We start from the raw sequence: 13,788 nt of genomic DNA, 5'->3' as shown, positions 1-13,788 counted from the left end.
TACACCTTTCTGTCTCCTTATATATTTTGGATAACAAATATGACGATATATATAAATTTACGACGTATCAAATAATTATTTTATGGGTCATGAGATATTTTTATAAAGACATATCAGTGATCTTTTGATGTCGTTTTTTTTTCCACTTTAATACGTGTATGTCGTTTGATTTGATTGATCAATTGATTTGTTTGGTTGCATAATTAATTTCCATGTGTGGTAAATGAAGTTCGATATATGAAAAGCAACATCTCAAAAGCTTAAACCTTTCACATAGCCTTTTAAATTAAGTTTGTTCATGGTGGTTCAACCTCTGGTTTGCCATAGATCCACCATTGGCCATCATCTTCACTTAGCCTCAATTCAACACCTTGACTCCACCAATTCAGTTTGGCCTATGAGAGCAAAATTTGAACAACCAAAATTAATTTAATGGTAAATTTATGGGAACCATCACAAAAATATGTCTCTTTTATTTTAAAAATATATAAATTTTGAGCATGAATATTTATTGGTTTTTAATTTTTTAATAAGAAAAAAATAAAACTATTTTCCGAGTCAATTATAAAAAAAAAAATTTCATTTTTAGTTTCTTATTTATTTATCAATTGGGCAAAAACATAATATCCCTTATATAAAGTGACACGTAGGTCGTAACGCTTTCTTTGTTGTATGATTTAAAATATTAGAGTCATAATATTATTGTTTACTATATATTTTAGTAAAACGTTAAATATTTGATTGCATAAAATTATCACGTAATACTTAAATTTTATATATTTAATACGTTTAAAATATTACATTATATATAAATTTGATCAAGTAATAAATATTTGAATTTAGGTAAAAAAAAATTGGAAATCGAAATTTATTTTTATTAAATAATACCTAAATCCACATTTCAAGCAAAAACCCATAAAAATTAGCAAAAAAGAAACTTTGTTTGGGAAGGTCGAGTGTGAGATAATGTCTCAGATTCCGAACCTCGATAACGCGCCAATCAATCTCAACTCCATAAGGTACAATCGATGGATTTCTTATGCGAAATTCTACATCATGTTCGATTCTCGTGGAAAAAATGGCTCATTTTTTGTTTTCTTGATCGTGAAATGCAGAAGCAAGGCTAAGAATGAGCTGCTAAACATCGTTAAAAATGTAAACTTTCAATCATCGCGTGGATAATAATTGCATATTTTCTGGAGATATTTGCATACTAATTTGATGTGGTAGTTTGCCCAAAATTTGATTTTGATTTATTGTAGATACGAGGAAAGAAGTGTTTGGTGATTGATCCGAAGCTTAGTGGATCGATCTCTCTTATGGTACAAACAGCAGAACTGAAGGTATTTGACCATCTTTTCTTCCCAGTGTTGTTTTATTTTACTAAATTTATTTATCTCTGTTGGGTGGTTACAATATTCGGCATTTCAATTCCGGTGCTTGTGAAATAAATTGTTGGAGTACATACAGAAATGAACCCTCGCAACATGTTGGTTTTCCAGGCTTTTATTATGTAACGTGCGTGTGAAACATACCGCTGTTGTGAGGACAACTATCAAAATTACAGTTGTTAATGAGTTGTAATTTTTAGATGGGTTTTATCAGTTGACCATTCTTGGTCTTTGTATCTTTTAAGTTGTTTTAGGAAACACATATTCGAGTTTAAAAAGATCGAGACAAATATTAACGGTAAATAGCTTATTATGGTGGCATAAATATTAGATTACTGATGTTTCGTTTGCTAATTTAGAAGTGATAAAATCACCAAGGAAAAATCTTGCTACCTATTATCAGGATAATGGAGCTGAAGAACTGCGATATCTGACAGCTGAGCCAATTCAGACAGAATTGACTAAAATTATCTACATTGTTCGATCTCAGCTTGACTTGATTAAATTCATTTGCTCACACATTCATAACGATACATCAAAAGGGCTTCACAGGGAATATTTTCTTTACTTTGTTCCTCGTCGTGCAGTTGCCTGTGAGAAGGTACGAACAGATTGCTTAAAGAAATCAATAAAATTGAAAAATTAGTTGGTTAGTGTTGATTTAAATCTGTGTACATTGGTTGTGCAGATACTTGAGGAGGAAAAAGTATATGAATTGTTGAGTATAGGGGAATGCCCGTTATATCTGATTCCTCTGGATGAGGACATATTATCATTTGAGCTTGATCTTGCTAATAAGGTATACATGCTTTAGAGTGTTTTGGGAATTTTAGTGGAAATATTTAATACCGTACGGTTATTTCTTCATTCTTCAGTTGATTTTGTCTAAGGGTGAGTGGATCTGCCTGACAGGAATATTTGGTGGATGGAGATGCAACCTCTCTCTGGCATATTGCAAAAGCGATTCACAGCATGGAGGTATAATCAGTCTTGAGGTTGAAAAATTTCATTAACAGTGGTGAAACCTGTTGGTCCTGTTCACTTAATCCTACAATCATGTTTTGATGGGATTCCATGTTGCTGTCAAAATATGTTTTGTATTCCAATATGTTCTGCTTCCTTGTATCTGTTAGCTTTTGGATGATTCCGTGTTGGATGATCATGCAGTTCTCTTTTGGAGTAATACCCAATGTTAGGGCTAAAGGGAAGGCCTCCACACGCGTTGCTGAAATTTTGAATCGCATGCAAGCTGAAGAACCCGTGGATACATCAGATGTAAATTTACATCTTAAAAAATATATAAATACTATTTATGCTTGTGAATGTTCTAAACCAACCTAATGTATTCACAGTATTGATTATGTTTTTTCACAGGCTGGAATTCCTGAAATAAATACTCTTATTCTTCTTGATAGAGAGGTATACCTTGGTACCTTCTTGTGTATGTCGATCCATTTCTGGAATATTTTCTTCAGAGTTCAGACGAACAGTAGTGTGTGAATTTTACAAGCTGACTGTTTATGGTCAGTTTTTCATCAGTGAGAATAAATATCAATGATAAATCAGGGCTCATGGTTCTCGGTTATTTGTAACTTTGGCTTTGGGAAAAAAGTAGGTTGCAGGAAACATGATTTTAGGTCTGCATCTTTTTTGAGATATAGAGAATGATGAAAGCACTATAAGAGGGAAATATCGGCAAACTAGAAATAGCTGTGTACTTATATATAAGTTTATCATCAAGGTTCAGCTGTATTGAAAGCAATTTGATTTTTGTAACTTGGGAATATTTGGCTTATAAATATTAAATAAAAAACTATTGTTTGAGTCACTTCATGATCTCAAGCTTTTGGGGCAAGTAATTTATAATATTGTATTAGCGTACGAGGTCACAAGTTCGAATCGTATAGATTTATATACCATCTAATTGATCTTGAGCGTTTTTTTTGGGATTTTGTTGCCCAATGCATTTCCAAAAGCTAAATCCTCAGAACATTATACTGAACTACATTCCTTGTTCTTTATGCTTCTCCTCCAAGTCGGAACATGTTCCATTTAAATAGGACAATCATACATGTGAATAGTAAAGCATGGCAGTAATAACGTAACCAAAAGTGCATCACATAATTGCAAATGATGCAATCAGATCAAGTTGTATTATATCAATGTCAAACCATCATAGTTCAAGGTGTATCGAGTATGAGAATTGTCAAGTCACTGTTCAATAGAATCAGTGTATAGTGGATATCCCCTATAGTACATAGTATTCTGATCTGTTGGCACAATGGAAAAGTCGATCGCTGACCACATCCACCAATAGCTGATACAAAAATAGTATTATAGCGCTCTAGCCCATGGCTTACCAATACCGGTATATCAAATGAAAGCATACTAAGTAGTCCTTGACAGGTATCAAGTGTCATCAAGGCTTGCATTTAAAAAATTCAAGGTTCATACATGTATAGACATCATTATTCATGTGAGCAATTTACAATTAGCACAATACTTAGTACTTAAACGTCAATAACAACTCATGGACCGTACGCAAAAATCATCATTATTTGAAATTAATGTTGGATGTATGTACCGCTAAGACATGATGGTACGTTGTTACTGGGTAGGATTTACGTCCACTCTTGTTATCTAAACAAAATCAGAGTATTTATTGATTATTCTTCATCACAATGTCTTTACCATGCTAGTTCTAAACTTATAGGCTCCAAGCATAGAGATTGTTGTACACTTTTACTCTATGTTGTATAACCTCTACTAACATCTAGTGAAATTTCGGAAAAACCTCTACATCAAAAGGAATTAAAAGACTTGGCTTGAGTTAACACTGAGATGTAAAACCTTGACTTTTTGGGGAAGATCAACCTATTATGCCAAAGTAACTTTTATCCGCTGAACGACGAACCTTTCACTTGGTGCCATTGAATCACTAAGACCGACTTTTGTCGGTTTGAAATTTCATAATTAATGCTCAATTAAGGCGTTAGGGAATTGTGCCTAAGGTAAGGCTTCGGAAGTCCAGTAAGTAGAGAATTTGGCATACATGGATCTGAAAGGCCAGGGCTCATTATTTACAGGCCAAAATTCAGGTATGGATCTGACATTTGGATCAAGGCCCAAACCATCGTGCTTTGTGTCGATGTCTTTGAATTGGTTTGGGCGATATTTACTATTGTGGCCAATTATGGTTAGTGACTCATAGGCATCTTGTCCAGTTGCAAGAGTGTTTTGTGTATGATTCGAGAGCACCATACTTGCCATTTGGAGCATCTTATCCATACAACGTAAGACACGAGCATTTGAGAGCATGGTTAGGTGGTTACCTCCCTTGGTTATCTTTATGCACGGTATCTCATCTGCTAGATTTGACTTGCTATTTGGTATTTTTATGTTTTTGTTCTAGGTTCACTTGAGGACTTGTTTTTGTAATTTGATGACATTTTGACAACACTTTTTGACTTATGATGGATCTTAGTCATTATCATCACATGTGCTAATTATGGGTATGGATTCCGAGTCAGTACAACAAGGTCGTATTGTAATCAACACATGTAAATCTCAGGGCTCTGAGAGCTCATCTCAAATCATATACGTAACATAGTATGGCCTCAAAAGAATTAAATGACGTAAAATGTAAGGTATAAGTTAGCAAGTTAGAAGAAAGTTTGTTTGTTTTTTTTTTTTTGTCTGGAAGAGAAAGATTGACTTTGATCTCAGTAGTGCTGAATATTTTGTCAATGCACTTCATATCTTTATTTAGGATTCCTCGGGGAGTAGCCGTTGCCATGGAAAAGATTATGAGAGATTTTTTGTATGATGTATCTGACGGGGATCAACATTGTCATTTGATACCTTAGGACTAGGTATGTAGACCGAATAAGCAATCGGGCCATGGTATTGGTAACATTTGTTTAAGGAATCTGGCTTTACTTGGTATATGGTGATGAAGAGTCTCCTGTGAGAGAGAGTCATTATGGAAGAAGATAGTTGTTAGCAAATGCAACTATAAGATAATGGGTGAAATACGGGTCTAGCAAGGAGTGCAACTTTTAGGAGTCGCTGAAAATTTATTTCTAAGATTTATCCGGCTTTTCTTCAATCAGCAACGGTTGTGATTAGAATGAATAATAAGATTAGCTTTTGGGAAGACAGATGGTGGGGGGATTTCTCTTATATTCATATTCATCATTATTTCAAATTTCTACGGCTCATAATCAGCCTATGTCCCACTTTTTTTAGTCTGAACCTTAATCCAACTCTTACTTTCTTTTCATGGAATTTGCATATTCATTGGGATTTGACGGATGAAGAAGTGAACGTTTTGATTGTTTTGCTAGGGTCCTTGGATAGGGTTAGTTTGATTGAAGAAGCCGCAAATATTAGAATTTGGGTTTGGGACTCTTCAGAGGTCTTCTCAGTTAAATCTTTCTTCTGGTCGTTTTTCACGGATACCATTTTTCACTTCTTTCCTCCTATCATACCATTTGGAAATTGCCGATCCCATACAAGGTTCAAGGGTTCTTGTGGATTGCAGTGTTTGGACAATTACCAACTTGCGAGATGATGCAAATGAGGTTTCCACTTGTTCCCTTTGTTCGAGTTGGTGTTTGCTTTGTCGGCAACAGGTGGAAACTCAGGACCATTTCCTCGTTCATTGCCTTTTTACGAGCTGTCTCTGGTTCAAAGAAGAGTTGGGACTGGTTTGGGTATCTCCGAGAACTACGAGGGATTTACGCAGCAGATCTTGGTCACGACCTAGGCACGAGGGGTAGAATTTTCTAAGCAGTGGTAGTTCATTAATTTGTTTGTTAGTTTTGTTGGAGAGAAATATGAGGATTTTTTACAATCAAGTAGACTCGCTTGAAGATTGCTGGAAAAAAAAATTTAAATTTCAGGCACCATGCTGGATCTGGAACCACAAGGAGTTTGAAATATTTTCAGTGTAAGATCTTCACGGAGATTGGAGTCATATATGTTGTTAATATGATCCCGGGTTTTACTTTATTTTGTGCGGATCACTTGTCTGCCCTTTGTAATTTATAAGCTTTTACTAATATAATTTCGTATCTATCGAAAAATTTCTTAATCTTTATCAATCCCTTGTCTAACTAAAAAGAAGTAATAACATTGTCAAAACTTATCGGTTTTTGAATTTTAGTTGATAATCTTTGAGATAGGTGTTATAGTGACCTAGGTTCGGACCCTTGAGTTTCCCAGCCTCCAGTTTTTCATTCCGAAGTTCATGTGTTATTATTCGAAAACTAAAATGTTTCCTGTTGTGCAATTTGTTCTCTTATTAGCTCTATTCTCTAGCATGTTTCCATTGATGTTCTCTTGATGCCTTTGTCTATGTATTATGCAATTAGGCTGAATTTGGATGGTTATCACGTTGAGTACTCCCCCATGAGTGAGAAAGCACATCCTATGCAAATTAAGATTCCCTTTTATGATCTTCTATTGGATTGCTCTTGAGAGCTGGTTTATGTATTAATGGTAAAAGAGTGTGGAACAGGAGCTGCTTGGCCTGGAACATTCTTGGATTCTCCAACAATACTGAGATCTTTCATTTTCTTGCAATCATTTTTCCGTTATCATTCCCCCTACCCTAGAAATTCTGCTAGGAAACAAAACTTTGCGTCCCATCTCATTCATCCTCTTTATGGTTTTATTCTTAAATTTTGGGCCATGATGCTGAATAAGAATTCTATGGTTGGGATTAATGCGATCCAACCTGAGAGTTTGTTGCTTCAACTCTCTTCATCCCTCTCATAAATGCCTCCTCTATATATTATTCATTTATTCTTTAAAGATTTGGCAGGAGGTTGGCTGGGCGCTACCACATAATCTCTTGTTTAGCTGAAGTAGGCTTATATCTTCTATCTCTATTATGAATCTTGTTCCAATTTTGAATTTCAATCTCAAACCTCATCTATATTATTTTCTGAGTGAGTAATCGTGCTTACGCTCCCTGAAAATAGTCATATCGCACTTAATATGTGCTTACATATTAATACACGACATAGAATATATTGATTTTTCTGATTTGGGTTATCTCTCTCTTGTAGGTGGATATGGTCACACCAATGTGTTCACAACTGACATATGAGGGATTACTAGATGAGGTAATATCAAGATTAAAGAAAAAATCCGTGTTTCTTCCACACTGTCTTGTGCAATTCAGTCTGTCATGTGAAGATTAGTCTTTCTTTGATGAAATACGTTTTATATGTGGGTTTGCTTGTCCTACAGGGGTATGATCCATCACTAAATATCATTTGAAAATATAAATGTTTTTTATCTGCAGAGGCTATCTGAAAATTTTAATGCATTGTACAATGTGTAGATCCTTTTATCAGATTATCCTATGTTCTTTATCTTGCTAGTCTGTGATCAATGTAATGGTGTGCTGGCTGTGTTTAAGAAGCATGGTATGCCACCACTCACTTTTCTGTGAGCTGATAATAGAAGTACTTCTCTATTTTTGCTCATTTTGTGTTTATAATCTAGCTCTCATGGGTTTCATGCAGCTTCTTGGTGTCAATAATGGTGCCGTGGAGCTAGATGCTCCCATTATGGGCATTCAGCAAGAAGGGAAGAAGATTAAGGTTCCCCTAAACTCTAGGTAACCTATTCATGATAAGAGGATTTACTCTTTTTCTGTGGCTATACTTAAGTGAATGTCCGAAGTACCTATGACAGTATTTTTTCTGGCTCTTCTGTTATGTTGTCTAATCGTTCATCTTAACTGCAGTGACAAGTTGTTCAAAGAGATACGGGATCTGAATTTTGAAGTTGTCGTGCAGGTTGATCCATTTATGCTTTAGGTCGTGACAATTGCATGCAGTTATTCTTTTTCGTGCATTGCAGTTCCAGTTTTTATCCTGGCAGTTTTTTTGTGTTTTTCTTTTGAAACTGGTTTAATTAATTGCTAGTAGCAGCATGTTACAGGTTCTACGTCAAAAAGCAACATCCATGAAGCAGGATTATACTGAGATATCGACCACTGTAAGTCGTCTAAAAAACATGCTACTGATCTTGTCTTTTGTCGAAATACATTCTCAACTGGTATATCTTCATATCACAATCACTTTGTTATCCTTGGAAGTGTTATGAATTTCATTAACAGAGCTAAAAATGATGAAGTTGGATTGGCCAAATGAAGGTTAAATGTCATTATCAGTGCCCCTCAAAGCATGATTATGTTGTTCTGTACTGAGTAGATCATAAAAGTTCTTCAACTCTTTTCAAAATCGGAGAACTTCCTGAAATATTGATTACGGTTCGTGAAATAAAACCATCCAACGTAATTATCCTGTTTCATGTCACATGATTCATGACCCGTTCTCAATATTATGTCATCCTTTGAATTGGTGTAGATTAGTGAAGTTTTACTAAAAATTGAAAAACAGAATTTTCTAAAACAGATTTTACCTTCTTTAAAAATATGTTTGAAAATTTTAAATGTCCACCGTCAGGTAATGCCTTAAAGAGTATTCAAATAAAATTTTAAAAATTTGCTTATCAATATATTATGGAATCCCATTTTATCGTGAATGTCCTGAATGTCTTCCATATTTACAGACTCAGACGGTCTCTGAATTGAAGGATTTTGTGAAGAAGCTCAACTCGTTGCCAGAAATGACTGTGAGTTTCTTTAATTTGCGTAATTTCATTTTTATCCCTGTGTGAAGCACTAATATGCTATCCTTTATCCTTTCAGAGGCACATCAATCTAGCTCAGCATTTGTCTAGATTTACATCGAAACCTTTATTTCTTGGGAAACTCGATATGGAACAAACTCTTGTGGAGGCCCAGAGCTTTGATATGTATGTTTTGAACTTTAGAAACTGTCGTTTATTCATTAATGAGAAGTGTGGAATTGATCTATTTTCATACGTTCTTTTAGTTTTGAGGGTGGCAAATGATCGAATTGGTGATTAAAAATGACCGTGACTCAAATGACTAAATAGTCAACTGGTGCATTTATCTCCCTAGTCTAGGCATGTTAGATTAATACTGAGTTGACTCAAATCTGTCAATCACAGTCGGATCATATTAACAACATATGAAACTATGATCCCTAACTAAATCTAAAACTGAGAATGTCTTAAAGTCCTTGCCAAAAAAAATCTTGATCTATCTCAACACTCTTTAAACAATTTATTCTATATTATAAAAAATCCTTCTATTCCTCTCCAACTATCTACCATATACCTCAAAATTCTGTTTCCATTTCTGATATGTCCCGTGTTACAACTTACAGTTCATTGCCTCCATTTTGTCTTAATGCATGAAAATAGCTTCTTGAACATAAATTTTCCTGTGAATGTAATTAGTAAAGGATTTTCTGAAGCAACCACATGAAGTTGGTGCTCACGAGAGTATGGAAAGAGCATGTGCCTTTGGAGAATTCGAATCCAAGGCAAACTTGTCATTTGAGTTTTTAACTCTTTGTCCAAGTTTGAAATTTAAAATAATATATGCTTCAGATTAACGGGAAAGTTGGAAAGGATATCATCCTAATCTGTAATACTTACACGTACTTGGTAAATGTATTTAGGATCTCACTAATAATGTTAATTTTTTTTATTGTTATGTTTTCTGGTTTATCTAGAAGTTTTAATCTGTAAACAGACTTCTATCGTTATCGTATATATGCCAACTATAAATCTGATGGGCAATTCTATATTTCTATATTTGTTACAAAATTTCATCCATAAGCCTAATAAAAAATGTTATAAATATCTTCTATGTGCTCTATTAAGTGTGATTAAACTTGTCTATGGTGCAGTTGCTTTGATTATATTGAAGAAATGATTCATAAGCAAGAGCCCCTAATTAATGTGCTACGTCTTCTTATCTTGTTATCCATTACAAATTCGGGATTGCCGAAAAGGAATTTTGACTACTTGAGGCAAGTGGAATTTTTTTTATACTATCTTTTTTGACTAGTTGGATTCAAAAATTTTTTAAATCTTGATTGACCTTCGCTTTCCTGGTTCAGGAGAGAATTTCTTCATAGCTATGGTTTTGAGCATATTGCTACACTTAATAACTTGGAAAAAGCAGGGTTGTTCAAGAAACAGGTTAAAGTTGCATTCCATTGTATACTCCACCAAGTCAAACCGAACAATACCTTATTCAACAATATTAGTTTTTTGTTCATCTCGCAGGACTCAAAAAGCAACTGGTTGACAATCAAACGTGCTTTGCAACTTGTGGTTGAGGACACAGATACCGCAAAGTACTTTTCTTTCTGTTCATAAAGTTTCTTTTGGCATTTTCACCACCACCAACACTTGAAATATGTTGTCGGTAAAGTTGGTTGTGTAGTGGAGAAAACCAGCAATGTTCTGCTTTTGTACCGAGGATTATGCAGAACTTCGTAGAGAGCAACACACAATTTACTTTGTTCTACATGTCAACAAGCATTTTTTGTCAAAACATGGGGCACTAAACTTCTAAATTACGTATATGTCTCAGTTCTGTCCATATGTTGTAGTTGTGTTCTTGTTTCTTGATTGTGTTTGATGTAGAAATGCTTGTGACAAACTACTTTTGGCTTCTAACGGGGTTAACCAATTGTTATTGAAATCAACACTTAATGTAACAGTCTGCCTCTTATCTTTTTAACTGAATTTATGATGTGAATGCGAATTTTGTTTAAGAGCAGGACTTAAACTGCACAATATTATGATTTCTCTCTCTCCCCTACCCCTCTCTCCCTATTATGCTTTTGTCTTACCATTCTTGTCCTTATCAGTCCCAATGACATATCCTATGTCTTCTCTGGATATGCGCCTCTCAGCATTCGACTGGTACAGCAGGCGATACGATCTGGATGGTGAGATCACTTCCAAATTGTTTTGTTGTTCTAATGCATGGACAGTATGAATGTCAGATGCCTCGTTAATTATACTGGATGTGAACCTTTCCTTATGTTGGTTATGTCATTAAGCTTTTCATCTCTCCTGTGTCTGCTGATAAATAAGATATGTTGACGAGGGCAAACCGTTATGTTTTCACTATTTCATGTGCCAGATGTTGGGTAGCCAGTGAAGATATATGATTTTATTTTCTACCATTAGTCCATACTTGTAAATGTGTAGTTTCTCCTGATTAGTTTTCCTTAAGCCTGGTGAGTAGCTGACTGGAGAACAACAGCAATGACATAAATATATTTTCTGAAGCAAATAAACTATTTGGGTCTATTTCGTTTCTTGGGGAGAAACTGGGCCTGCATGATGTTAAGTTTATAGTATTTACATTAGGTTGTCTTAGGGATGACTTCTACTTTGCTGCTCAAGTATGAGAAAGTCTGTGCTGTGTTCCTATTAAAGTAACTTGTTCTGGCAGATGAATTACCTTGTGTGTGTAAAACTTTCAACATTTGCATTTTACACATTAAAAACATAGGGCATGTGTAAATATGTGGTTAAGAAATGAAGATGACATATGAGTGGAATGTATTTGCATTGACACAGTTCTGTTTCAGATCATTAGATTGGATGGTAATATGAAGGCTACTTAATTAATTTTTTTAGTGATGACTTCGTCTGTGAATTTAAGCCCAACATTCAGGGCCAGTCCTTAATTTTGCTTTTTGCAATCTTCTGCCTAGAGTCTCATCTGTCAACCATGTACTCTTTTGGAAGCCTTTTAGAATAATTAGTATTTATCGAAATTTTAATTGACTTTTTGCAACTGAAGAACAGATTTTAAGGTTACCATATGGCGGTAAATTTGTTTTGTAGGCGTCCCATTGAAGAAATATTAAAGCTGCTGCCTGGGCCACACTCAGAAATGAAGAAAGTTAGTGATTTTATACCCTTCCATTTTTCATGCAACACTACAAAGTATTGACTTATGCTGATGTGAAATTTGTCTACAGGGTCGATTTGCTAGCATCCCCTCTTATGACACACTCTCAGGATCTCTTAACACTTCAGAGAAGTACTTATCTCTAATTTCTCAGTTCTTAACTATTTGATTATGTGTCTGCTTTCTAACCCTCTCCACACCAAAAAAGAAAATCAAGCTCATCTGCAATCTTAATGTTTAGAATCAACAGTGTTACTTATAAATCTTAAATTTATGACATCCAGTTTGAAGACTGTTCTCTATCAGTCACAATCATATACTCTTTATTTGATTTCGGGTTAAAGCCAGAGAAAATCGTCTATCTTCACAGCTTGGTCATTGTTTCAAAAATAAATAGCAACAATGTTACACTTCGTGCGACCTTCTTTCTCATAACTCCGCTGCCTAGTCCTTTTTATATACTTGGCTGTTTCTCCCTACCAAAGTGAGGAGGTCAATGACTAAAGTGAGAAAATCACTGTGATGGTCGTAAAAAAAGACTTGTATCCTTTTCCCCTGTGTTCCATTTGCTAGAAATGACAATTTCTATGCATTCTAGGACTTGGTCTTGCCAATTGCTGAGTTGAGATAGAATCTCCAAAATAAAACTGACCGACAAAATTGGTGGTTAAAATGAGCATGAAGGTGGCATCTAGACCGCTGACCACATCAATTGTCTCGAAAATTAAGTGTGTCTACCAAGTATGTCAGTGTGAACCTTACCATCTTCCATGTCTCATGTCATCCACCAAGTAGTGGCACTCTATATCATAAGGCTGTCTTCAAATACCAACTGTTGACTACTTGGTGCTCATTGTACAGTTGAAGATGCCCGTCTTTTTCTTTTTAATGTAATCTTTCAATTGGCAATATTTCAGACTTGCAGATGGGAGACGCTCTTTAGTCCTTGTAGTTTTCATTGGTGGAGTGACATTTGCTGAGATTTCTGCCCTTCGTTTCCTGAGTTCCCAGGTACACCCGTGATCTTCCTCCATACGTTAATCCATGTATTATTCACTTCAACATTGCCATGGACCACTTTAGACGCCACCATATAATTGCATTTACAAACTTTGCATCTTGATAAAATTTTCTGCAGGAAGGAATGGCATATGACGTGATCGTGGGAACAACAAAAATTGTGAATGGAAAGACCTTGATTGAATCCTTTTTCGACAAGCTGGGCAGTTGATTGGGAGCGGTTCCTCAGTTGCAAGAACTGCATAATTTGTGTCTGTAGGTGAAGTAGTATTTGCAGCAACGGAATGATTTCTTTGATGGCTGTATAGAGGATCCTTTTTTGGTGTTTTTGGTTTTTGTTATTTCCTTGTGCAGTGGATTCAAGATGTTATTCTTTCACTAGGATTGCAGCAGTTCCCATTTAAATTTTTGTAGATCCATGTTTGTGTAATGTTTTTGGTGTTACATGAATATAACAGCTACACGAATTGGTGGGTCACAAAAATTCTTCAATTTGTTTCCATTGCTTCTGTTGAACGTTAGTTTTAATTTAAAATATTCAGTTAT

At 35.1% G+C, this 13,788-nt stretch overlaps 1 protein-coding gene across 1 annotated transcript; it reads left to right on the top strand.

The window, feature by feature from the left end:
• Positions 1–902: 902 nt before the first annotated feature.
• LOC142537640 (vacuolar protein-sorting-associated protein 33 homolog) lies at positions 903–13,744 on the top strand. Its single transcript, XM_075643141.1, has 22 exons — positions 903–1,019; positions 1,116–1,155; positions 1,263–1,343; positions 1,795–1,992; positions 2,080–2,190; positions 2,304–2,369; positions 2,559–2,666; positions 2,766–2,810; positions 7,466–7,522; positions 7,928–8,022; positions 8,152–8,203; positions 8,349–8,405; positions 8,982–9,044; positions 9,121–9,227; positions 10,193–10,315; positions 10,406–10,487; positions 10,575–10,645; positions 11,165–11,245; positions 12,156–12,213; positions 12,293–12,354; positions 13,140–13,233; positions 13,361–13,744. The coding sequence occupies exons 1-22, from the start codon at positions 967–969 to the stop codon at positions 13,451–13,453; spliced, it is 1,797 nt and encodes a 598-aa protein (XP_075499256.1). The 5' UTR covers positions 903–966; the 3' UTR covers positions 13,454–13,744.
• Positions 13,745–13,788: the final 44 nt, after the last annotated feature.

The sequence above is a fragment of the Primulina tabacum genome, chromosome 1 (genome assembly GCF_025594145.1).
Source record: "Primulina tabacum isolate GXHZ01 chromosome 1, ASM2559414v2, whole genome shotgun sequence".
Classification (NCBI taxonomy): Eukaryota; Viridiplantae; Streptophyta; class Magnoliopsida; order Lamiales; family Gesneriaceae; genus Primulina; species Primulina tabacum.
Note: the sequence above shows the minus strand (reverse complement) of the source record. Positions and strands in the feature narration are given on the sequence as shown.